The 24,434-nt window shown below is 59.3% G+C and overlaps 1 protein-coding gene across 4 annotated transcripts; it reads left to right on the forward strand.

Annotated features, from left to right (window-relative positions):
• Positions 1-779: 779 nt before the first annotated feature.
• CLUH (CLUH binding protein of NUMT mRNA) lies at positions 780-21,824 on the forward strand. 4 transcript variants are annotated; one of them, XM_078068052.1, is made up of 26 exons: positions 782-985; positions 8,438-8,646; positions 8,780-8,951; positions 10,472-10,615; positions 10,797-10,921; positions 11,044-11,198; positions 11,279-11,404; positions 11,684-11,831; positions 12,054-12,146; positions 12,946-13,640; positions 14,469-14,692; positions 14,897-15,001; positions 15,133-15,233; positions 16,072-16,224; positions 16,317-16,379; positions 16,471-16,715; positions 16,971-17,055; positions 17,225-17,378; positions 17,459-17,598; positions 18,380-18,460; positions 18,535-18,660; positions 18,752-18,873; positions 19,147-19,240; positions 19,333-19,467; positions 19,555-19,628; positions 20,325-21,824. In XM_078068052.1, exons 1-26 carry the CDS (start codon positions 886-888, stop codon positions 20,509-20,511), a joined length of 4,056 nt encoding a protein of 1,351 aa, XP_077924178.1. In that variant the 5' UTR covers positions 782-885; the 3' UTR covers positions 20,512-21,824. The 4 variants fall into 4 exon arrangements, with proteins under 4 accessions (XP_077924181.1, XP_077924178.1, XP_077924179.1 ...); XM_078068053.1 differs by having other exon boundaries at positions 14,900-15,001; XM_078068054.1 differs by lacking the exon at positions 782-985 and adding an exon at positions 7,243-7,549.
• Positions 21,825-24,434: the final 2,610 nt, after the last annotated feature.

Raw genomic sequence — 24,434 nt, forward strand, 5'->3', positions numbered from 1 at the left:
AGACCTGCAAAATGTCACCTGGGCAGCATTCTCTCTGACCTCACTTCTCAGTCCCCACCAAAACCCAGACTTCTAAAATAATGAACGACTGGAAAGTGTCCAGGCTGTGGATTTAGCTTGACTCAGCTCTAGTTCTTGCTCTCTGTGTGACTTTGGTCTCAGCTTCCTTCACTGAAAAATGGGGATAATGTGCCAGCCTGGAAGTAAGGACCCATCTGGGGGGGGGGGGCTGTCGAGGCCACTGGTGGGAGAAGCAGGTTGTAGCTCACAGCAAAGTTTGGTGGCTCCATTTCTGACACTGCATCCCCTTTAGCTGCCCTGCACCCCTTCCTCAAGAAGCTAGACGCCCCCCCCCCCCAGCTCCACCCTTTCGAGCCTGGTAAGGAGGGTGCTGTGGGTCACACTGACACCGCAGATTAGAGACCGCGTGGTCATTTGGCAGATTTGCAATAGGAAGCAGAGGGCCACTGGGGGAAGGGACGGTGAGCAATGGCAGTCCTCGAACAGTCTCCACCCAAGGTCAGGGCGCCCGCGGGACCGACTAAGAACGGCAAGGACGTCTCTCCGGAGCCCCGCCCCTCGAGGGGGCCAGAAGCCTCCCTGTACCCTGAGTCACAGTGCGTTCCCTTTAAGGCGTTCGGGAAAGTCACCGCCTTTGGTGGACGGCCAACGAGCGCGGTGCGTTTTGTCCCTCGCGGGCTTCCGTGGGCCGGGCCGGGCGCGAGGGCGGGGCAGGGGAAGCGGCGGTGGGGTCAAAGGTTACAGCGCGCACCACGTGGGCCGGTGACTCCGTCCTTCCCGCAGCGGCCGCGGCGCGCAGGGCACTTGGGTTAGTGGCGCGGCGGGCAGCGCGGACAGCCGAGCCGGACGCCCGCTCCCGCCGCCATGGTCATCAAAACGGACGAGTTGCCGGCGGCCGCCCCGGCCGACGGCGCCCGGGAGCCCAGCTCGCAGGCCGGTGGCAAGGGGCGGCCGGGCGCGGCCGGTGAGCGGGGCCGGGGCCAGCGGTCAGCCGGGCGGGGAGGCTGGACCGGGCCGAGTGGGCGGGCGGGTTCGGGGTTTGCAGGGACCGCCGCCTTCCCTCCGCGCCGGGCCGGGTTGCATCTCAGCGGGCCGCTCCCGCCCTGAAGGTCACCTTCACTGTCGCCCCTGGCTTCGGCCTGGGTTTCGCACGTGGGGTCCCGGGGAGGACAGCGGTAGGGGGGACACGTGCGCGCACACGCGGTTTCGGGGTGCGCCGCCGCCGCAGACTGGAATCGGTGGCCCCACCCCCTCCGCGCGCGGGCATGGGTAACCCTCCGGGCTGGGGTCACTGACACTTGCTCGGTCTGGCGCCCTTCGCGTCAGGATCTCAAGCGTTGCCTCTGTACAGGACTGCAGTCCTGCGAGTAAGGCTCAACCTGGGACTCCCCAGGCATGGTCTGTGGGGAAGAGTGCGAGCTGGCTGTGGGTGTGTATTCTGAGGGGGCTTGTCTGGTTCATTCCCAGAGGCAGTGCTTTAACCCCAGGTGTTCGGGCTCTGATCTCTTCCCTGTTAGGTGTTGGCCTGATCTGCAGACCTAGGGGGTCTGCCTGCGTGTGGGGGCAAAGCCAAACTCCTTGGCAGGAGTAGGTGTTTGTGCCAGAACTTGATCATTAACCCGCCTTATTGCGAAAAGTGGATCAGCCCAGGGTTGCTGTTTTTAAGGCAAAGGTCATCAGTGTGGAGTGGAGCTCCCAACTCTCCCCCGTGGGGGCTATGTGGCAGTGGCTTTGGGAGTGGTGCCTGCTTCATCCTTCTCTCCTGGGCTCCTTCTGTTCCTTATTCATGTCTTAGATTCCAGCCTTAAGGCTGGAAGCCCTTTCCCATAGCCTCAGTTGTCACCTCCAAATCATCCTTAGGGCCCCAGGCCTGGGCTGTGGTCCCTCTCTGGCTTGGTTGGTAGTGGGAATGCAGAACTACCTCTGTCTTTCACCCCCCCCCCCCCCCCGGCTCTTCTCAGCATGGACTTGTCATCTTCATCTCCCTTCCCAGCTTTGGTGAGTCAGGATGGGAACAATATTTAGGAGGAGGCTCTCTGACCCAGTCAGTCACAGCAGAGTTACCTTGTGTTGGTGGTATAGGTTCTGTGGCAGCTTTGCTGATTGCCTAGATAAGGCCAAGGTTTGGGCAGAACAACAGATACTTTTGACTCCAACCTGCCAGGCTTTCCCCTGATGTGGCTCTGAATCAGTGGGGCAGGCTAGATAAGAGGAGGTCGGGTCTGGCTGATCTCCCTTCTAGCAAAAAGACATGAAGAAAGTGACTTGCCCAAGGTCACACAGCACTTGAGCTGGGTGCGGGCGGGGGGCGGTTTGGATTTCTAGCTTGTGGCCAGCATGCCAAGGCTTCCCCTACCTGCCCCAGAGGAAGCCGGGACAGGCATGTTGGTTTGGGTTTATGTTGAGAACATGGGGAGTGAGGAGGGGAGAGTCTGTTGGAAGGTTTTCCTTCGGGCTTGAGTAAAGCCCTGTCTCTGCTGTGTGCCGAGAGGCTCTGTCTGGGGCAACCTGGGTCGGGGAAGGGCACAGCTGTTCATTTTTGGGAAACTGGGAGCATGCTAGCGGGTGGGACATTAGCTCCTTATGTCTCTGGGAAGCTAGTATAGATAGCTAGGCTTTGAATTACAGCCAGCCTGAATCTATTCAAAGGAGTGTGGTCTTAATGGAGACCCCCGAGTAGGTTCTCATCCGGGCTCCTGACCCTTAGGACCCAGCTCTTGAAGGTTCTTCAGTCCCTTTGAGGCGCTAATCTAGGCCTTTCGGGGTCGGGGGCAAGGGTCAGTTACCTTCTTGGGAATAAAGCTGCTTTTAGGGTTAAGAGAACAGGCAGGTTTTTCAAGTTCACAGTGGTGTGTCAAGTTCCTTCTGCTTAGGGGAGGGCTCCTTGGAGTTGAGGCCCAGAGCAGAAAAGGGGGCTGGCAGACTGGGAGGAGCTTGAGGGCTTAGGGGAACTCCCTGATAGAATCCTAAAGCTCTAAATGTGGGGAGGTCTGAGTAGACCAGTTGAGGATCACTGGACTATCTCCAGACCTTGCATACCTGTTTCTGGCCTGGGGGGACAGGAAGGAGACAGATGCCCATATCATTGGGGTCTTCCATAGGCTGCCTACCTGCTCCTACCCCTTTCCCCTGAAGCCCTGCGTTCCTGGGAGGGGTGATGTGTCTTTTGGGGCCTTACTTCCTGCTGGAGCCTCACCTGCCAAGGCCTTGACTGGGGCGGGGCTTGGCCCTGGCACAGTCTACTGAGTGAGGCCATGCCAGGCTGGGGAAGACACAGAGGCCACTTGGGATGTCCTAAGTTTCTTTTCTAACTCCTCCTCTCTGCTGCCCATGGGCTCTCTTTGCTCCCAGGCCAGGCCAGGGGTACACTTTTATCTCCTCATCCCGATCCAGCCAGTGAGGACTGGGGGTGTGTATATGCAGTGTGCGATTTAGGCAACCCCTTCCCATTCTGCAGCAGACCACTTTTTTCCCCTTCCCTAAAGCCCAGGTCCTAGGGGTTCCCCCCTGGGATATGAGAAGAGGGGATGCTGGCCCAGAGGTGTAGAGGGTTGGGAGGGCGCTATGATTGGAGATAGATCTGCCTCCTGGCCTGAGGCCTGAGGCCTGAGGCCTGAGGCCTGGAGGAGGAAGAGATGCTGTGTGCCTGGTGGGTTCTGCAGCCTGGGACAGTGGCACTCAGAGGCATGGGTTTGGACACCTGACAGACCTGGTTTTTTCTTTTTTTAATATTATTTATTATTTATTATTTTTATTTATTTATTTGACAGACACAGCGAGAGAAGGAACACAAGCAGGGGGAGTGGGAGAGGGAGAAGCAGGCTTCCTGCGGAGCAAGGATCCCGATGCGGGGCTCGATCCCAGGACCCCGAGATCATGACCTGAGCCGAAGGCAGACGCTCAACGACTGAGCCACCCAGGCACCCCCCTGGTTTTTTCTTGACGTGGCTTGGCCGCCTGTCTCCTCCGGGTCCTGGGGCAGCTGGCTTACTGGCCTCTGGGGCCTCTGTTTCCTCAAGTGAGATGGGCCAGTTGAGCTGATGGAGGGACTTGCTGTGGGATGGGCCTAGAGCGAGCACAGGCTTTCTGGGAACCAGAATGGAGATGGACGGTAGATGCTGCTACTCACAGGTCACTGCCAGGCTGCTGTGGCCCACCCCCTTTTCCAGAGAGTTAGCGTGTGTTTGAGAAGAGGGCAGGATAAGAGGAGCTCTGCCTGGGTCCGGCCCTTCTTACCATCTGGTCAGTGTGTGTGGACTGGAAGCCTTGGTGGGGGCTGAGGAGAGGCCAAGGGCCTGCCGCGTGCCTGGCCGTCAGGGCCGCCTGGGACAGGACTGGAGGGGAGGGGTCCTGGAGTGTGCCGGGCTCCCCGCCCCCACCCTGGTTTGCATGGATGCCGGAGCAGTGCTGCCTGGGCCCTGGCAACGGGTCAGGGGCCCTGGGAAGGCGCCCTGGCGAGGCTGGGCATGTTCCTTCTCCACAACCGAACGGCCTTCGGCCTCTTGCTGCCAGCTCTGTTCTCCCCGGGGGGAGAGACTTGGTTTGGTCCTGGCAGCGCAGGGGCTGCTGGGAAGGGAAGATAGAGCCTGCCAGCTTCGTGGTGGAGCTGGAGGCCTGGGGCCGCGGGTGCAGTTGTCCTCTGGGAGACTGCGGGCCCCTCCCCCCTCCCACCAGAACCAGGGACTGTCAGGAAGAGGAGAGCTGCCAGGTCACCTGCAGGGGGCAGCATGAGCCAGAGGCCTCAGCCAGCCACTTGACCCAGGAGGCCGGGTGCTCGGTGTCTGCGACGGGTGGACGGGTGGCCACCACATGGCTTGGGCCCGGGTCTGCAGCAGCTGTTGCTGGCAGCTGGCTGAAGCCATCCTGCCCACCCCCACTGGGGTTAGGGCTGAGGAGAGGACCCCTTTACTGGGCCCTGCCCCTGCCACCCAGCCCCCAGGGCCCTCGGTCCTGAGGGGCCCAGGTACCCCAAACGCTGGGTTCTCCTGCCCCCCTAATGGCTTTGCCAGCAGTGACCCCCCTTTTGGTGGGTACAGGGAGGTGGGCCTGCGTGCTGGTAGCAGCTCCCCCTGGGGTCCTGGAGCCACTGGGGCCTCCTGGCCCACAGCCGTCCTTCCGGCCGACCTTGAGCAGGATGAGAGGCAGGGGGAGTGTGCCCTTCCCAGGGCTGCCCCAGCAGGCCTGGCCCCACTGAAACCCGAAGCCAGCCAGAGCTCCAGCCCTGGGCTGACCAGCTGCATGGGGGCGAGGGTAGAGGCAGAGGCCGGAACAGGGGACTCAGGCAGTGCCGAGCCTGAGCCGGAGAGCTGGCTGCCTCGTTGCCATGGTGGTCCCGAGACTCCAGAGTCCAGGAGAGGGCGGCCTCCAACTGCACCAGGTGGGCTGTGGGGGCAGGGAGCCAGGTGGCCACCCTCTTCTGGGGAGATCACTTGGCTTTAATCCAGTGCTAGGGAGACCTTCAGTGTTCCTTAGAGGAAGGAGGAGGGCAGAGCCACCATTCTGGGGGAATGGAGGCCCCTGGGAACCAGCCACATTCCTTTGAAATCTGATAGGGGGTTGGGTACCATCTGGGACATAACCTGGTGCTGAGGTACCTTCTGGGCAGGCTCCCCGGCCTGGGGAAGACGGGAGGGAGCTGCAGCCACCCTGCCTTGTCTCCCCTGCCCTCCTTCCCATCCTTCCCTGCCCTCCCTCCCATCCTTCCAGGCCCAGACTCCGGGAGCAGTCTGCCCATCTGGGTCCGTGTTTCTGACTTCTCACTTTTGGGGTCTTAGACCTCAGCGCTGCTGCACCGTATTGGGGGGGCCCTCATCCCAGGGGCCTTCCGACAGCCTTTTTCAAGGACCCAGTTAGGGGAAGCGCCTCCTCATATCTGCCATTCCTCTTGCTGCCTTTTGGAAGCTGACCAAGCACCACCCTTCTCCCCACCCTCCTGCCTGCTTCGTCATAGAGTCAGCCGAGTTCTCCCTTTGGGGTGGCTGCTCACTTCAGGAGTTTGGGGTCGCAGTGCTGGGGCTGCGGGCTCACTAGAGAGAGGTCCTCGTGTGTCCTTGTGGTTCTCAGGAATTCCACCTCAGGTTTGGAGAGGTGTGCTGGGACAAGAGTGATAACAGTCCTTGGAGATCCATAGTGGCCAAGATTGAGGGCAGTTTGATGGCCTGGTGGTGTGGGCTCTTGATGGGGAATCTGGGGTCCACTCTTGACCTTGGACAAGGCTCTGAACTTCTCTGGGCCTCATACGTCCTTATTTGGGGCGGGGTGGAGGGAACTGTATCAGAGCTCCTGGCGGTCCTGTTTATCACTAAGCTGAGGGGACACAGGGAAGAGGGAGTGGCTTCTCTGCACACCGCCCCTGGCGTGCCCTTCTGTCCTGGGCTTATCTCCTTTCCTGAGGCCTCTGGCTCCACATTTCTGGTGTGTCTGGGTAGGGCCCACGAAGTTCTGGGGAAAATGCATCTCACTCCTAAAAGTAGGGAAGAGGAGGTGGGGTGTGGAGCAGAGCTGGGTGAGCTGACCTGTCTGGACCTCTCAGACAAGCAAGGGGCCTGACCATGGGCGGGAAGGCCCGTGGGCCAAATGGATATCCAGGCAGGCCTGTGTTTTGCTGGCGTGATGGTGAGGAGGTCCTTGCTCCCCAGGGCAGGGAGGGGACTCTCCTTTATTCCCCTTAGTGCCTGGGTAGAAAGGGAAGGTTTTGTCACCTGCTTATTTCTCTTTCCCCACAGCATGTGAATTGGGTGCTGTTCGCAAATACTGGACTTAAGTCCACATGTGCAGTAATTAATTCATTAATTCAGTGCGTTTCTGTTGAGTGCAAGAAAGATGGAAGAAGATACAGTTGCTAGTGTGAACAGCCCCCCAGAATGACAAAACAGTGCTCTGGGAGGTGGTCACCATGTCTCTGGGGGGCAATGAGGATGCAGTGATTCTGTTGTCAGGGGTCATTTGGGCAGGCTTTAGAGAAGGGGGTCTAGGGGCACCTGGGTGGCTCAGTCGGTTAAGCGTCCGAGTCTTGATTTTGGCTCTGGTCATGATCTCAGGGTTGTGAGATTCCAGCCCTGTGTCGGGCTCTGAGTGCTGAGCATGGAAATCTGCTTGAGATTCTCTCTCCCTCTCCCCCTCCCTTGCTTCTGCTCGGAAGGAAGGAAGGAAGGAAGGAAGGAAGGAAGGAAGGAAAGAAAAAGAAAGAAAGAAAGAAAGGAAGGAAGGAAGGAAGGAAGGAAGGAAGGAAGGAAGGAAGGAAGGAAGGAAGGAAGGAAAGAGAGAGAGAGAGAGAGAGAGAGAAAGAAAGAAAGAAAGAAAGAAGAAAGAAAGAAAGAAAGAAAGAAAGAAAGAAAGAAAGAAAGAAAGAAAGAAAGAAAGAAAGAAAGAAAAAGAAAGAAAGAAAGAAAGAAAAAGAAAGAAAGAAAGAAAGAAAAATATAGAGAGGGGGGCTTATTTCACCTGGGCCTTGATGCATGAGTATGTTTGCCTGATGCAGTGGTATATTGAGGGCAGCATGAACTGCACGAAAGCACAGAGGTGGAAGGTAAGATGGGGAGCCTGTTCTCAGGCTTCCTAGTAGTTTGTGTTCCTGAGACATTGACAGGGAGAGCTGGTAGGAGCTGAGATGTGCTTCAGGCTGGTGCCTGAGAGTGTTGGCCTAAGAAGCTTGGATCTTGTGAGCAGTGGGTTCTAAGTGGTGCTCTTGAAATAGGGAAGATGGCCTATCCGGGGCCGTGGCTGCAGAGGCTGGGTTCCATGACCAGTTTGGAGATTAGGCTGGGTGACAAGGGGTGGGGGGGGGGCATTTCCAGAGCAGAAGCCAGCTTGTGGAGGAAAGTGAATTCCATGTCACAAGATGAGACTTTGGTGATGCCTAAGGGATGGCTACGTGTTGAAAAGCTTGAGCAAGGCCTAGATTGGCCAGGTTAGCTGCATGGCGGGAGGGCGTTTGAAGTCCTGGGAGATCAGGAGAGGCTGGGGCTTGGGACACCCACAGCCTGGGCTGCTGGAAGGGGGGGCGGAGCTGGAGAGCCAGGAACAAGGGATCAGTGACTACAGGGAAGGGGAGGAGAAAGTGAGCAGTGATGGGTGCTGCTGAGAAGTCACACACCTTGAGGCCAGAGAAGACAGTTGGGGTTGGGCCTTGGGTTGACTCAAGGGAGAGGGATTTGGGTGGTGTGCCCAGATGGAAGCCAGACTGGAAGACTGAGGAGCAGATGGAAGGGAGGGCCCAGGATGTGGAAGGGAGGAGGCAGTGGGCTCCAGGTGGCCAGGGTTGAGGGAAGTGGTGTGCCCAGTGTGAGTGGGACTGTGGGTCTGGGGTAGGGCTGAGTCTCGGGAGGAAGTGCAGCGGACGCCATTCTGTGGCGCACATGTCCACCCAGGTGGGTGAGGCAGGTGGCCCCACTTACCTCAGCTGCTTCCTTGTTAGCTGCAGAGCTGCCGTCAGTCATGCTACTGAATGGGGACTGTCCAGAGGGCCTAAAGAAGGAAGAAAGGGCTGCTGAGCTGTCCCGGGAAAATGGTCTGGATGAGGCCGAGCCGGGAGAGGAGACGACTGGACAGGAAGTCATTGTCATTCAGGACACAGGCTTTTCTGTGAAGATCCTGGCACCTGGGATTGAGCCCTTTTCCTTACAGGTGAGATGGAGGAGAGGGGTCCTGGGGACCGGAGCATGAGCCCATTAGGGCCTGGCCGTCGCTTGTCCTAGCCTTGTACTGTAGGGAAGGCAGTATGTCCTCATCACGGTGTTTGGGGCCTTTTCCTTGGTAGGTGTCCCCCCAGGAGATGGTACAGGAGATCCACCAGGTACTGATGGACCGCGAAGACACATGTCACCGCACGTGCTTCTCGCTGCACCTGGATGGCAACATGTTGGACCATTTCTCAGAGCTGCGCAGTGTCGAGGGGCTGCAGGAGGGCTCGGTGCTACGCGTGGTGGAAGGTTTGTCCAGAAGTTGGGCAGCCTGCCAAGGGAGGGCACACAGAGGTGGGGCCGGGTGGCACTCCACCCACCCTGGCTGGTATCTCAGTGTCACAGATGGGTGTGTGGAGGCTTGGAACAGTACTGAACTTGTGAAGGCAGGATTGGAGCCCAGATCTGCTCCTCAGGCCTTCACACGTGTACTCTTCAACATTATAGGTTAAATATCAAAGTCATGTTTTTTTGTTTTGTTTTGTTTTGTTTTTAAAAAAAACGGTACCAACTGGGGCACCTGGGTGACTCAGTCAGTGAAGCATCTGACTCTTGATTTCAGCTCAGGTCGTGATTTCAGGGTCGTGAGTTGAGCCCTGCATCAGGCTCCACGCCGGGCATGGCGCCTGCTTGAGATTCTCTCTCCCTCTCCCTCTGCCCCTCCTTCCCTCCCCCTAACTCGCACTTGCGTGCTCACTTTCAAACAGAAACAAAAAACGGGCACCTGGGTGTGCGTGCGTATGTGCACTCTCTCTCTCTCTCTCTCTCTGTCAAATAAATACAATCTTAAAAAACAGTACCAAGGGCTTGAAATCAGCCCAGTCAAATTCTATAGAAAGAAAAGTTAAATCTCGGGGCACCTGGGTGGCTCAGTCATTAAGCGTGTGCTTTCAGCTCAGGTCATGATCTCAGGATCCTGGGATCCAGCCCCCCATCGGGCTCTCTGCTTGGTGGGAAGTCTGCTTCTCCCTCTGCCCCTCCCTCTGCTTGTTCTTGCTCTCAAAATAAATAAAATCTTAAAAAAAAAAATGAAACGGTTACAGCTTAGAATAAAAAAAAAGAGAGAAGTTAAATCTCATAAAATTAAGTTTCACAGCCCTCAAGTAGAGCAGTCAGGCCCAGTGGGCAGCAGTCGGCTGGTGTGGTGAGGCTGGTTTGCTTGTAAAATAAAAGCTCCCATGACCTTGGGTCCCCAGGGAAGAGAGATAGCTCAGAGATTCTGGGCAATGTGAGCTTGTTAAAAGCAATTGTGGAAAGTGTAATGCAAGCATGCCCAAACTTACTTGATGATGAAGTCTCTCTTCTCCCTCAAAAGAGCCCCCGTTAAAATTCACGAAGCATATATTGGGGGGTAGTGTTGTAGTTACGGGGAAGTTCTCAGGCCACCCCCGAGCAAGGGCCGCCCTGGGAGAGCAGGACTGAGGCTGCGGTGTAGGGACCCCGTAGCTCCTCCTCGGACCTGCCCACGTGGGACACCTGTGAATGAGAGCAGGGGGCTTTTGTGGGCTCCCCAAGGCCTATGTGCTTCAGGAAGCATTTTTTGTGCCCTTTGGCAGAAGGTTCTTTGCAAACAAGGATCCCTGCCTAATGGAAGGGGGTGTGTGTGTTGAATCCAGCTTATGTGCTCGTAATGGCCTCTGTAAGTGGAGGCCTAAAATGTGAAAATCAAGACTACCGTGGTAGCCCCCTGGCCAACTTCTCTGTGCTGGGCAGGTTGGTGTAGCGGGGGGCAGGCCCTGCTCACGCGCTGCCTCTCGCCCTCCCGACAGAACCGTACACAGTCCGTGAGGCCCGCATCCACGTGCGCCACGTCCGGGACCTGCTCAAGAGCCTTGACCCATCTGATGCCTTCAATGGGGTTGACTGCAACTCCTTGTCCTTCCTGAGTGTCTTTACTGATGGCGACCTGGGAGGTGCGGGAGGCATTGGGGCTGGGGGTTGGGCAGAAGGTCCAGGGGCAAATTGGCCAGGGGCTGGTGAAGGGGCTAGGGGCCAGGCCTTGCCACCAGGAGGGGGCAGGGCTGGAGGCCTCCGTGCTGGGGCCAGTTTGCCCCTGGGTGGCCCTGTGCTGACCACCAGCCCCGGGTCCCTCAGACAGCGGGAAGCGGAAGAAAGGCTTGGAGATGGACCCCATTGACTGCACGCCACCTGAGTACATCCTTCCAGGGAGCCGGGAGCGGCCATTGTGTCCCCTGCAGCCCCAGAACCATGACTGGAAGGTAGTATGCCCGGAACAGAGACAGGGAGCAGGCCCCTGGCGGGGTGGGGCAGGGCGGGGGGCGGGGGGCGGTGCACCACACCCAGAGGCCTGGCCCTCGCTCACGCTTGGCCATTCTTGCAGCCCCTGCAGTGCCTGAAAGTGCTCACCATGAGTGGCTGGAACCCGCCGCCTGGGAACCGCAAGATGCATGGGGACCTCATGTACCTGTTTGTGATCACGGCCGAGGACCGGCAAGTCAGCATCACGGCATCCACGCGGGGCTTTTACCTGAACCAGTAAGTCCCTGTGTGAGCCCGTCCAGGTCTTTGGCCGGCTACTTGGGGTGCCCTGTGCAGTGACCACCCTCTCCCCACAGGTCCACAGCATATCACTTCAACCCCAAGCCTGCCAGTCCCCGCTTCCTCAGCCATTCCCTGGTGGAGCTGCTCAACCAGATCAGCCCCACCTTCAAAAAAAACTTTGCTGTGCTGCAGAAGAAAAGGTAACGCCTTTGCCCCGTCTCTGCCCCTTGTCTCCCACCCCGCATCTTCCCTCAGAAGCCCTATGCCCTCAGCCCCTAGCACCCCGGAACCTCCCCTTAGGGAGCTGCTAGACCCCAAGACAGCAGTCCTAGAAGAGGTGCCCATTTGCTTCTGTTAGATTCCGCGGGGGCAGGGTCTCCGGGCTGGGAGGCACGAGAGCTGGTGGGGGCGTCAGAAGGGGGCTAGGCCGGGGCTCTCAGCTTGGCCGTCTTCCCCATCTCCCCATGTTGCTGCCACAGGGTCCAGCGCCACCCCTTCGAGAGGATTGCCACCCCGTTCCAGGTGTACAGCTGGACAGCCCCCCAGGCAGAGCATGCCATGGACTGTGTGCGTGCGGAGGACGCCTACACCTCCAGGCTGGGCTATGAGGAGCACATTCCTGGACAGGTGCCTGCAGCCTGGCCCCGCCCTCCCTGGGCCCCTCTCTCCCCCGCCCTGGGTGGGTGCCAGGCTGGGTTCTGTGCGCCTCCCTGGAAACTTCATCTGCTTGACTGTCTGGTTCACTTGGGAGCGTTTGAGGCTGTCCACAGGCAGGCGGAGGGACGGGCTACCCAGAGCAGGTCTTGGGGCTGGGCTGATCCGGCATCTCCCTCCCTGGTCCCTTTGCAGACCCGGGACTGGAACGAGGAGCTGCAGACGACAAGGGAACTACCCCGCAAGAACCTGCCTGAGCGGCTGCTTCGAGAAAGAGCTATATTCAAGGTGCCTACGGCTCCTCCTGCCTGACTGGCAGCCTCAGGCCTGCTTGCCACCTGCCAAGAGGGCCGGTCAGGGTACCCTGCAGGGCATTGGCTGGCTTCTCGCCTCCGGGCAGACTATCCCAGCTCCGTTTTGTGACCTCTCTGAGACTTGGAGTCCAGGGGCTGGGTGGAGGGTAGGGGGACCTCCTCCATTGTGGGCTGCGTGGCAGGTTTCTCCCGGCTTCCCGCCCACCGCTGTTTGCCACTGGGACCTCGCCTGGGCACACTGTGATACTGCCTAGAGAGAGGAGGAAAAAGTAATGCTTTCAGAAGAGCCGTTTTTAATCTCCTATAATCTTCCTGCCTAGAGACGGTAATGGTAGACCTAAGATGGCACTGTTTTGAGTACTGACTTGGCCAGCGGCTCTGTCAGGTGTCTTACAGCACCATCTGGAACCTTTTGGACACCTCGTAAAGTCGATACTTTGATTGTCACTGTTTTATTGGTGGGGAAAACAGGTCTGAGAGGGGACCTGGCCAAGTTCACCTGGCACATAATGGGTGGATCCAAGACCCGCTCTAGTCCTTTCCCTCCTTGTTAATCCCTGAGCTCTGCGTCTCTCTGAGCATAAGTTAACGTTTTCTCAAAAAATGAGTTTCTTGCCTTTTTCTAAGTGTGAGGAAGCTGACGTTAGGCCCCCGTGGCCCCTGGGGCCATCCACTTGGCCGCACTGTCTGGGTGAGCTTGGCCAGGCGGGCCGAAACCTGCGGCTCCGGGGGATGGGGCCTTTCTCACCCTCCTGGTCTCGACCGCCCCACAGGTGCACAGTGACTTCACGGCCGCGGCCACGCGGGGTGCCATGGCGGTCATCGATGGCAACGTGATGGCCATCAACCCCAGTGAGGAGACCAAGATGCAGATGTTCATCTGGAACAACATCTTCTTTAGCCTGGGCTTTGATGTTCGCGATCACTACAAGGACTTCGGTGGGGACGTGGCGGCCTACGTGGCACCCACCAATGACCTGAACGGTGTGCGCACGTACAACGCCGTTGACGTGGAGGGGCTGTACACGCTGGGCACAGTGGTGGTGGATTACCGGGGCTACCGCGTCACGGCGCAGTCCATCATCCCGGGCATCCTAGAGCGGGACCAGGAGCAGAGTGTCATTTACGGCTCCATTGACTTCGGCAAGACGGTGATGTCGCACCCTCGCTACCTGGAGCTTCTGGAACGTACCAGCCGGCCTCTCAAGATCTTGAGGCACCGGGTGCTCAACGACCGCGACGAGGAGGTGGAGCTCTGCTCCTCCGTGGAGTGCAAGGGCATCATCGGCAACGACGGGCGCCACTACATCCTCGACCTGCTGCGCACCTTCCCCCCCGACCTCAATTTCCTGCCCGTGCCCGGCGAGGGGCTGCCCGAGGAGTGCAGCCGCGCCGGCTTCCCCCGCGCCCACCGGCACAAGCTCTGCTGTCTGCGCCAGGAGCTGGTGGATGCCTTCGTAGAGCACAGGTGAGGCCCGGGTGGGTGCCCAGCCAGCAGGCGGCCCTGGGGCCTGCTCCTTGACGGGACAGGTTCGGGAAAGTGACGAGCAGCCCGCTTTGGCCACAGTCGTTACGCCCCCAGCCTCCCTACTGTGACGTCAGGCTCCACAACTTGGACGTCCAGGGGCTTTCTGTTGGTGGAAAACCCGCAAACCAGCTAGACCGGGGCTCTCAGAGGGGGCGCTCTTCCTCTAAGGGGGCCTATGGAAATCTGCTAACGGTGGTTTTTTGTTGCTTTTTAAGATTTTATATTTATTCGTTTGAAAGAGACAGAGTGATCGAGAGCACAAGCGGGGGGGGCGGCAGGGAGAGGGAGAAGCAGGCTTCGACCGAGCAGGGAGCCCAATGTGGGGCTCGATCCCAGGACCCCGGGATCATGACCTGAGCCGAAGGCAGACGCCCAACCGACTGAGCCACCCAGGCGCCCCTGCTAAAGTGTTTTTAAATGTCCCAGTACCGGGGGGTGTCACCACTGCTGGCGTTTAGTGCTCAGGAGTCAGCCACATCAGGTGTCCCACACCGCAAACCAGTCTCCTTCTCAAAATGCCGGTGAGGCTCCCTCTCCCTTGTGAGCTGGCCTGCACGGAGCCCCTGGCCTCTCCCCTGCTCTCACCCCAGCTGTCGCCCTCCAGTTGGGAAGAGCTCGGTCTGGGTGGTGACCTGCTGCTGCCTGTTGGAGTTGCTGGCGTGGCACAGGCCAGGAGTCGGGGGCCTGGCCCGGGTCCCCGCAGCCAGCCAGTGAGGCTTCCGGAGAGTCTTTCCCATCTCGTGCTCTGCCCGATCTGCCGCGCTCTAGGTACCTCCTCTTCATGAAGCTCGCTGCCCTGCAGCTCATGCAGCAGAAGGCCAGCAGGCTGGAGAGCCCCACCTCGCTGGAAAACGGTGACTCCCCGTCCTCGGAATCTAAGCCTGAAGACCCTCCGGGACCCGAGGCAGGAAGTGAGGAGGAAGGTGGCAGTGCCAGCGGCCTGGCCAAGGTGAAGGAGCTGGCGGAGACCATCGCCTCAGACGACGGGACAGGTGGGGCTGCTGTGGATGCGGGGAGGGCCGGGCCCCACTTCTGTCCCGGCAGCCGGTGCGGGCCGGGGCCCGAGGGGGGCGCAGGTGTCTGAGGCAGCCGGAGGGAGGCCCGCAGTGCGTCTGTGTGGAGCTAGGGAGGCTCAGGGTAGCGCCTGGGGGTGCTGGTGGAGGGGAGCTGCCTCCCAGCCGGCCGCGTCTCCACAGCAGACCCTCGGAGCCGGGAGGTGATCCGCAACGCGTGCAGGGCAGTCGGCTCCATCAGCAGCTCGGCCTTTGACGTTCGCTTCAACCCTGACATCTTCTCACCAGGCAAGCCCTGCGTCAGGCGGGTGGAGGGCCACGCCGGCCATCCCGGGGCCCTTGGTGCTGGTGGGTGCTGCCGTCTGTCTCCCCGCCCGCCTCTCTCCTGCCTCATCAGGCTTCTGCTGTTCTTCCCACAGGGGTTCGCTTCCCAGAGTCCTGCCAGGAGGAAGTTCGGGACCAGAAGCAGCTGCTGAAAGACGCCGCTGCCTTCCTGCTCTCCTGCCAGATTCCTGGCTTGGTGAGGGAGGTGCCAGGGCGGGGGGGGGGGCTGCACAGGGCACGCTGTTAAAGGCCGTGGTGCCTCATCCATCCAGTTCTGGAAGCTTGGGGAACCTTAGACCTGCTGATCTGTGAGGGCGGCGGGCCGGAGTGCTTGCCACCATCATGTGGATAGGGCTGCTGACCCAGAGAGGCCGAGGGAGGCATCAGGCACAGAGTCTGCTCTGTTGTGCCTTCCCCGGGGGCTGGCAGCTAGGGGTCTGGGCCTCTGAGCCCCCGTGTGACAGGACAGCTTCAGGGAGGGTGACGGGGGGGCATCTGGAAAAAAGGTGGGGAGGGTCCTATCTTCTCGGCCTCACAAGCTTTGTACATAGGCTCCTTGGATGATGGGGAGCTTGCTCCCTAGTAAGGTAGCCCCGTGCTCGGGTAGCATGCTTGTCTCAGGTCTTGGAGCCAAGTGTTCGTGCCAGCCACCCGGGCCCCCTGCCTGATCTCTCTGAGGCTTGACACAAACCTTCCAGGCTTGGCAAAGCTGTGGCCCCCTAGTGGTCACCTCTGCTCTGTCCCGCATGCTCAGAGGGGAGCCCTCACCCCTGCTGCTCTACTGGGTGGGCCTGGCAGGCACAGGGTGACTGCTTTCCCATTTCCTGTTGCTTGTGCAAAAGGCTGGGGGACACGTTTCTCCTGTGTCCTGGCTGCTGCTTTGCCTTCTTCCCTCTTCCCAACTGGGAGCTCGGGTCTCAGTGCCCTCCTTCTCTCAGGACCTCAGGATAGCATGAGCTCCCCGCCGGGAAGACGCAGGGTGGGAGGAGGCAGAGGGTCCAGGCTGGGGGCGCCTGACCTGCTGCAGCCCACAGGTGAAGGACTGCATCGACCACGCAGTGCTGCCCATGGACGGGGCCACGCTGGCTGAGGTGATGCGTCAGCGGGGCATCAACATGCGCTACCTGGGCAAGGTGCTGGACCTGGTCCTCCGGAGCCCGGCCCGAGAGCAGCTGGACCACATCTACGTGAGTGGTGCTCGGGGTGGTGGGCTGTGCGGGCCAGGGGCTGAGTGGAGGCCTGGGGCCGGACCCAGACTCCCTTCTCTGAACCCTTGCAGAAAATTGGCATCGGAGAGCTCATCACCCGCTCTGCCAAGCACATCTTCAAGACATACTTACAGGTACGGCGGGGCGGGGCAGGGGGAGGCGGGGGAAGAGCCCTGGGCTGGGGCCTGAGGGCCCTTAACGACATGAGTCCAAAACTCCCTGCAGGGAGTGGAGCTCTCGGGCCTCTCAGCTGCCATTAGCCACTTTCTGAACTGCTTCCTGAGCTCCTACCCCAACCCCGTGGCCCACCTGCCCGCCGATGAGCTGATCTCCAAGAAGAGGAACAGGAGGAGGAGAAACCGGCCCCTAGGGGCGGCAGATAACACAGCCTGGGCTGTCATGACCCCCCAGGAGCTCTGGAAGAACATCTGCCAGGAGGCCAAGAACTACTTCGACTTCAGCCTTGAGTGGTACGTGAGCAACACCGTGGGGGCGCTGGGCCCTCAGCACGAGGGCCGCTGGGGGCCACGGCCTGTGGTTGCAGGGTGTGGGCTAGGAGAGGAGGAAGGGAGCAGTGGAGGGCTGCTTGCTCTTGGGGTGGGGATGGGGGCTGTTGGTCTGGGTCCTGGCTGGTGAGTACTTGGTACTCAGGTGGGGAGGCAGCTGTGGACAAGGGGCCGAGACGGGCTGGGCTGCCCAGGCCCACATGGCCGCCTCTCCCCCAGCGAGACCGTGGACCAGGCTGTGGAGACGTATGGCCTGCAGAAGATCACGCTGCTGCGGGAAATCTCCCTGAAAACCGGTATCCAGGTGGGTGACTCGGGGGGTCCGTCCCATGCCCTCGCTCCTGTAGGCTCCTGCAGGGCCATCAGGGTGGGGGGGCGTGGCTTTCTCTTGACTTGGGGTGGTAGGCTGGGAGGTGCCGTCCATGTGAGCCTGGGGTTGAGGCCACCTGTGGGTGTTGGGCTGTGTCCGCCAGATCCTGCTGAAGGAGTACAGCTTCGACAGCCGCCACAAACCCGCATTCACTGAGGAGGATGTGCTCAATATCTTCCCCGTGGTCAAGCACGTCAACCCAAAGGCCTCGGACGCTTTCCACTTCTTCCAGAGTGGGCAGGCCAAAGTACAGCAGGGTGCGTGACCAGGTGTGGCTGGGGGGAGGGGGGTCCCCTGGCCCAGCCCTGACCTTGCCACCCTTGGGGGTGCCCTGCAGGCTTCCTGAAGGAGGGCTGTGAGCTCATCAATGAGGCCCTGAACCTGTTTAACAACGTGTACGGAGCCATGCACGTGGAGATCTGCGCCTGCTTGCGCCTCCTTGCTCGTCTCCACTACATTATGGGCGACTACGCCGAGGTGGGCCTGGAGCACCCTCTGGGCTGTCAGCGGAGGCCTTGGCGCCTGGCCTGGCACTGGGGGATGGCTAGCGAGGGAGCCGGGGCTGTGTTCTCACCCCATGCCGCAGGCAGTGGAGGTCCAGGCCTGGGGAAGTGTGCCCTGTCTGTGGGGCCGAGGGTGCTGCTCTCCCTGGGGGCCCCCTGGGAGGAAGAGCAGAGACCAGGGAGGCTGCCTGGGCTTTCTTCCCCTGCTCTGCGGTTCAGGAGTGATGTTGTCGGGAGAGCCGCCGTGCTTGTGGACAGAGTGCTGACAGGACCTCCCTTCACGGGGACAGTGGGGAGGGTGGGTTCTCAGAGTCACAGGACCTGGGGCCTTGTGAAATGGTGTGAAGCTGCTCGGAGCACCTCTGAGCAATCCTTGGCCTGGTGGGGTCCACCTGCCTTGTTGGCCCGGGACTTCAAGAGGCTGCTTCATGGGGCAGGTGCACTGTAGGCCCCCACTCCTCAACCGTAGAATTTTTCTTTTGTTCGTGTGTGCTTTTTTTTTTATTATTATTGCTTTATTTTTAGCCTAATGTTAGATTTGTATAGATGTTTGCACAGATTTTGTTAGGGGCAAAAGGCTCAAGACAAGCTATTTAAAAAGGCCTCAGAGTGGGGCATGGCCTTCCATGCTCAGAACTGAGTTTTGAACACTTCTCTGCTGAGAAGGCTGAGTCGCTTGGGGGCTGCTTGGGGGCCAGGCAGACTCAATGTGGGGAGCTCACCACCCTGGGGTGATGATTCCCCACCTCTCTCAGGCCCTGAGTAACCAACAGAAGGCCGTGCTGATGAGCGAGCGAGTGATGGGCATCGAGCACCCCAACACCATCCAGGAATATGTGAGCAGCCGGTGGGGGCGGGGCCCGCGGGGGGGGGAGCGTGGCCGCCGGGCCTGACATGGCTGCCCCCGCAGATGCACCTGGCCCTGTACTGCTTCGCCAGCAGCCAGCTGTCCACGGCCCTGAGCCTGCTGTACCGCGCCCGCTACCTCACCCTGCTCGTGTTCGGGGAGGACCACCCCGAGATGGCACTGCTGGATGTGAGTGCTGGGGGGCCGGCGGAGGGCTGTGGCGGGGCGAGCCTCAGTCCTGGGGAAGCAGGACTGACCCGGGCCCTCCCGCTGTCCCCAGAACAACATCGGGCTGGTGCTGCACGGAGTGATGGAGTATGACCTATCACTGCGCTTCCTGGAGAACGCGCTGGCTGTCAGCACCAAGTACCACGGGCCCAAATCCCTCAAGGTGGCCCTCAGGTGAGGCCGTGCTGGCTTAGGGGCAGGGGGCGCCCAGGGCCACAGTGACGAGGTCCCGGGAGGCAACTCGGAATAGAGGGTGGACATGGGATCCAGCATTCTGGCTTCCATCTGACTCCTGAGGAATTTTCTGTCAACTTCGTCTCTTCTCCGAGTCCTGGGCTTGTTTGTTCCCCTCGGGTGGATTCCAGAGCCGAATCTAGAGTGGTCTGTGCACCCCCATCGTGCCCCCGCCCACGCCTGTCCCTCTGTGCCCTGCACACCTCCTTGCAGCCACCACCTTGTGGCCCGGGTCTACGAGAGCAAAGCCGAGTTCCGGTCAGCCCTGCAGCACGAGAAGGAAGGCTACACCATCTATAAGACCCAGGTGGGCCGCGGCAGGGGCTGGGGAGGTGGCACTGGGCCCATGGGCTGCGGCATCGCTGATCCCTTCCTGCCTGTGCCCCCCCCTACCCCCAGCTGGGCGAGGACCATGAGAAGACCAAGGAGAGCTCCGAGTACCTCAAGTGCCTGACCCAGCAGGCCGTGGCCCTGCAGCGCACCATGAACGAGATCTACCGCAACGGCTCCAGCGCCAACATCCCGCCCCTCAAGGTGGGTGTCACCCCCCCCCCCCCGGCGGGCGCCCGTGGCCCGGCCTCCCGGCGCCGCTCGAGGCTCACCTGCCCTGCCGCCCCTCAGCTCACAGCCCCCAGCATGGCCAGCGTCCTGGAACAGCTCAACGTCATCAACGGCATCCTCTTCATTCCTCTCAGGTGAGGCCCCCTCCGAGTGCGCTGCGCACCCGCGTGGAAGTTGGCTTTAGTGTTTTGCTTTTCAAAATAAATAACTCACTGTCGTGGCTCGGAATTGACAAGTACAGCCGGTGGTAAGAAGCGCTCTGTGCATCGTCCAGGAAGTAGTCTGCGTAGTTGAGCAGACACACGTCTGTAATCTTGTTTTGTTTTTTTGTCCTTTTTCCCCTTATTTGCACACGATTGTGGCAGAGTGAGGCCAGGGCTGCATCTTCCCCACGCTTGCTGGGCCCCGGCGGTCTTTCCCTGTCCTTGAGAGCAGCCACCTTCTTCCTCGGGCCTCCTGCCCCCACGCGGGCCTTGCCCCCCGCCCCCCGGCCGGGCCCCGCCTCCCTGCCGCCGCTGGGGGCGCGCTGGGGGGCTCGGCCACGCCGGGGTTCGTGCGCCTGCCCCGCCCGCACTTGCTGTGAATGTGAGCTGGACGTGGAGGCTGAGCGGAGCCAGGCCTTAACGGGAGGCCGTGCCCCGTGCGCAGAGCTCGTACTTTGAGTGCTTAGAAGCCTCTGGCTCTGGGGAGGGAAGCACTTGTTCCACGCGTGTCTCTCCAAAGAACGAGCCTGGTTTTGCCCCGGGTGTAGGTGTAACCAGGGCCAGTAAGGTGACAGAGGGCCCAGGCTTGCTCTGACACCTGCCCTTCGCCCCTGTCCTTTTACTCAGCCAAAAAGACTTGGAGAATCTGAAAGCCGAGGTGGCGCGGCGGCAACAGCTCCAGGAGGCCAGCAGAAACAGGGAGAAGGCTGAGGAACCCATGGCCACCGAGCCTGAGCCAGCAGGGGCCCCAGAGGACTCAGCCTCCCAGCCCCGGGCCGCCAAGGACCCTTCTTCCCCGAGCTTGCAGGGGTAGAAAGGGAGAGACAGATGGACAGTCAGCCGGCTGCCCCGTTACCCAGTGATCCAGACTCCAGGAGAAGGGGGGCATGCCCTGCAGATCGGGAGAGGAAACAGGTCCCTCTTCTTCCATGTTTCCAACCCCACCCCCACCCCCAAGCATCCTCCTGGGACCCTGGCCTGCCTGCCCCCTCCCCAAAGACGTTTTTGCACTGGTTCAATGAATATACGATGCAGAGGCCTCATTGAAGACACGTGGATGGAGTGTGTGGGCATCCGTTCCCAGCTGGGGGTCCGGTGCCCCCTGGGGCCCCCCCAGCAGGTGTGTGCGAGTGTGTCCGTGCCCGTGAGTGTGTCGGTCCGTCCTTCCTAATCTGTACATAGCCCCATGTTGGTTCCGAGTGGATGGCGTGAAGATGACATTTCTCAGGTCGCTCGTATGTTTGACGTCACGGCTGCTGCGTGTGCCGCCGCTGCCCCTCGGCCTGACTTGGCCTCGAGTCCAGGTTTGACGCCAAAAAGGGGAGCTTTCCTGTGTCCTAGGGTGGGGAGCCGGAGCTCTGCGGCAGGGCCGGAGGGTGGGGGTGCACTTTAGCTCCGCGGCAAGGTGGTGACTGTGACCGGGCCTTGCTGCGTTCGCGGCGGGGGAGGGCGGTGGCGGCGGCGGTGGCGGTTGCCCAGACACACACCTGTCCGCAGCCCTGGCCTGTCTGCCCCGGGCCCCGGCCCCGCCCCCTGCCTCCCAGCTGGGGCCCACCCTGGGGGCTACGGTCTGAATGTATCCTCCCCCTTGTAACCTGAGCTGCCGGACGCACAGTGGGCACAGTGGGGCTGGGGTAGGCCGAGGGACTGGGGGAACCAGGGCTGAGTCCTGGACCCTGGTGGGGAATTGACTAGATAGAGGAGTGATGGCCACTTGGTGGTGGAGCCCAGCTCCCTACGTGGTCCTTGTCACACAAGCACCTCCTACGGAGAGGAGCTCTGGGGCGGGGTGGGGGTGTCCACGGAAGGCGGTGGCTCCCGTGAGCCCCAGCTACTCCCTCTCCCGCTTCCTCTGTGCCTGCTGTCGGAGCCCTGATGGGGCGGGGGCGGGGCGGGGGGAGCGCCCCACCCGGTGGGCTGGAGGGACCTGTTCCCGGGCTGGGGCCTCTGCCTGGGGCTTTGCGGGGAGCTGCTTCTGGGTATGGTCTGTCCACTTCCCTTGTTTCAAAGGCAGTGGGTGTGAGCTAGCAAGCGAAGCCTCCCCACCGCTGATCAAGAACTTTTTCTTGTTTTTAAACCATCACGTCTTCATTTCACATTGGAATAAAGTGAGTTTTTGAAACCTGCTGCCCCAGCCTCTCCTGTGTGTTCTGTCCAGGCTTGTGCCACGGGGAGGGCTGTTGCCAGAAGTATTACTGGTGCAGGAGTTTAAAGCCCAGGAATGTGTATAAATCAGGTCAAATTGAAGGTTATCCTTAAAAGGTCCTTTAAGGGGGGTAGAGTCCCAGGCACCCAGCTAGGGTTTCCCTGACTGCCGACACAGCAGGTAAGTGTCACCCATCGGTCACAGAAGAGGAGGCTGAGAGTCACTCCTCCATAGAGATTTGTGTGGTACAGGGTTGAGTGAAGGCCAGTTGGAATGAGGGGGTGCCGTAGGCTGGGGGCCCGGGCCTGGGCTTGCTGGCCCTGATAGGTTGCCCAACACCTGATTTGGGGCTGCCCTTGTCCCTTTGAGTCAGGAGAACTGGGCAGCGGCCTCCAGAAGCCTAGGAGTGCGGGAATGGGGCGCTGTCAAGTTTGCTGTCCTAGGGTAAATTCTGGGCAAGCCAGGCTGTTGTGGAGATGCAGTGAGATGGGGGCAGGGGTAGCCGGTGAGCGTGAGGGGCAGGGCCTGTCTCCAAGAGGGGAAGCTCCTAACTGGCCGCCGCTACTCGGCTGTCTTGAGCAGGTGGGCCTCAGCAGCGTGCGCACGGCAATACCGTCTCGAGTCTTGGAGGGGTTTTTTGTGTGTGTCTAACAAATTCTCTGAAAAGAAAAAGATACTCCAGCCCGAGTATTGGTTACTTTCTTGAGCCGGCTGGAAAGAACATGTTCTTGACCTTGAAGTTTTTTTTCTTTTTTAAAGATTTTACTTACTCATTTGTCAGCACAAGCAGGGGAGGGAGAAGCAGGCTTCCCACTGAGCAGGGAGCCCGATGGATTTAACATGCATGTCACTTTTATACTTAAGTATCTTTTTGAAAAGCTAGTATAACCAAATTAAGCTTTTAAGATTGTATCATCCCAGGGTGTGTGTGTGGGGGGACTGTATCATCTGTCTCCACTCTGCCCTTCAAACTGCCATTGTGAAATGGGTATTTTTTTAAAAGATTTTATTTGACAGAGAAGAAAGCGCACAGGCAGGGGGAGCAGCAGAGGGAGAGGGAGAAGCAGACTTCCCGCTGGGCAGGGAGCCCAACACGGGGTTCGATCTCAAGACCCCGGGATCAGGACCTGAGCCAAAGGCAGATGCTTAACAACTGAGCCACCCAGGCGTCGCGTGAAATGGGTATTGAGAGGACTGTTGGACCACACTGAGGACCCTGTGTACCCTGAGGCAGAGAACCAGGTAGCCTGCTGTGGTCCACATTCCTACTGCCAGAATCCAAGCTATCCAATCCAGGGGCGCCCTGGTGGCTCAGTCGGTTGAACCGAATGTGCCTTCGGCTCAGGTCATGATCCCAGGGTTCTGGGATCAAGCCCCATATGGAGCTCTCTGCCCAGCGGGGAGTCTGCTTGTCCTTCTCCCTCCATCCCTCCCACCTGCTCGTGCTCACTCTTTCTCAAATACATAGAATCTTTTTTTTTTTTTTTTAAGATTTTATTTATTTGACAGCACAAGCAGGGGGAGCAGCAAGCAGAGGGAGAGGGAGAAGCAGGCTCCCCGCTCCACGCGGTGGAGCAGGGAGCCCGACGCGGGGCTCGATCCCAGAACCCTGGGATCATGACCTGAGCCGAAGGCAGACGCCTAACCGACTGAGCCACCCAGGCGCCCCCAAATACATAAAATCTTAAAATCAAATCTGGCAAGGCATGCATATCAGGACGCCTACGGAGGACAGGTGGCCCTGCTCAAATGCAGACTGAAATACTCCCATTAGACAGGCAAATGTATTGATTAAAAAAAAGTCACTGAGATGCAGACCATGCAGGACCCAATTATCCTGAGAACAAGGTCATTTCAGAATGATTTAGGAGTTCCAAGTGTAGGTAACATAATCCTTGCTGACCCATTCCCAGACTCTGCCCTGTTCCCAGTGGTCATCTCCCAGGGAGTTTGCAGTGTGGTGTGGTGTGATGGCCTCAGGGATGGGAGGAGGATCATTCCTGCTTTGCTAAAGGTTAAAAAACTGAAAGAGGTCGGAAGGTCCTCCTTACACTTTAGATAGCTAACAAGATGCTTAACATAGGCAGAACCAGATAAGGGAAAGAGCATGTACATTTAGGTTTGAGTCCCAGCTCACAGTCTTAGCTGGGCTTCATACCCTTGGCATAAGACTTAAAGTGAGCCTGTGTTCTTGTCCATCAAAATACTAATGTCCACCAGCAGGGAGTGTATGTGAGAATAAGGATGTTGGCACTTAACAAGCATTCAAAGTGTTAGGTCTATTTTCCCTTCCCTAATCCCCCACCTCCACTTTTATTTAAGAATTTTATTCATGAACCATGAGAGACTATGGACTCTGAGAAACAAAAGGGTTTTAGAGGGGAGGGGGGTGGGGGGATTGGTTAGCCCGGTGATGGATATTAAGGAGGGTACGTATTGCATGGAGCACTGGGTGTTATACGAAAACAATGGATCGTGGAACACTACATCAAAACTAATGATATATTGTATGGTGACTAACATAATAAATTAAAAAAAAAAAAGCTACACCCAACGTGGGGCTCGAACTCACAACCCCGAGATCAACCACT

This window comes from Halichoerus grypus, chromosome 2 (genome assembly GCF_964656455.1).
Source record: "Halichoerus grypus chromosome 2, mHalGry1.hap1.1, whole genome shotgun sequence".
NCBI lineage: Eukaryota > Metazoa > Chordata > Mammalia > Carnivora > Phocidae > Halichoerus > Halichoerus grypus.

Coding starts and splice junctions, on each gene's coding strand:
- CLUH (XM_078068052.1), top strand. CDS start 886: ATGGTCATCAAAACGGACGAGTTGCCGGCGGCCGCCCCGGCCGACGGC. Junction 986..8,437: donor GGGGCGGCCGGGCGCGGCCG/GTGAGCGGGGCC, acceptor CTTCCTTGTTAG/CTGCAGAGCTGCCGTCAGTC. Junction 11,832..12,053: donor AGGAGCACATTCCTGGACAG/GTGCCTGCAGCC, acceptor GTCCCTTTGCAG/ACCCGGGACTGGAACGAGGA.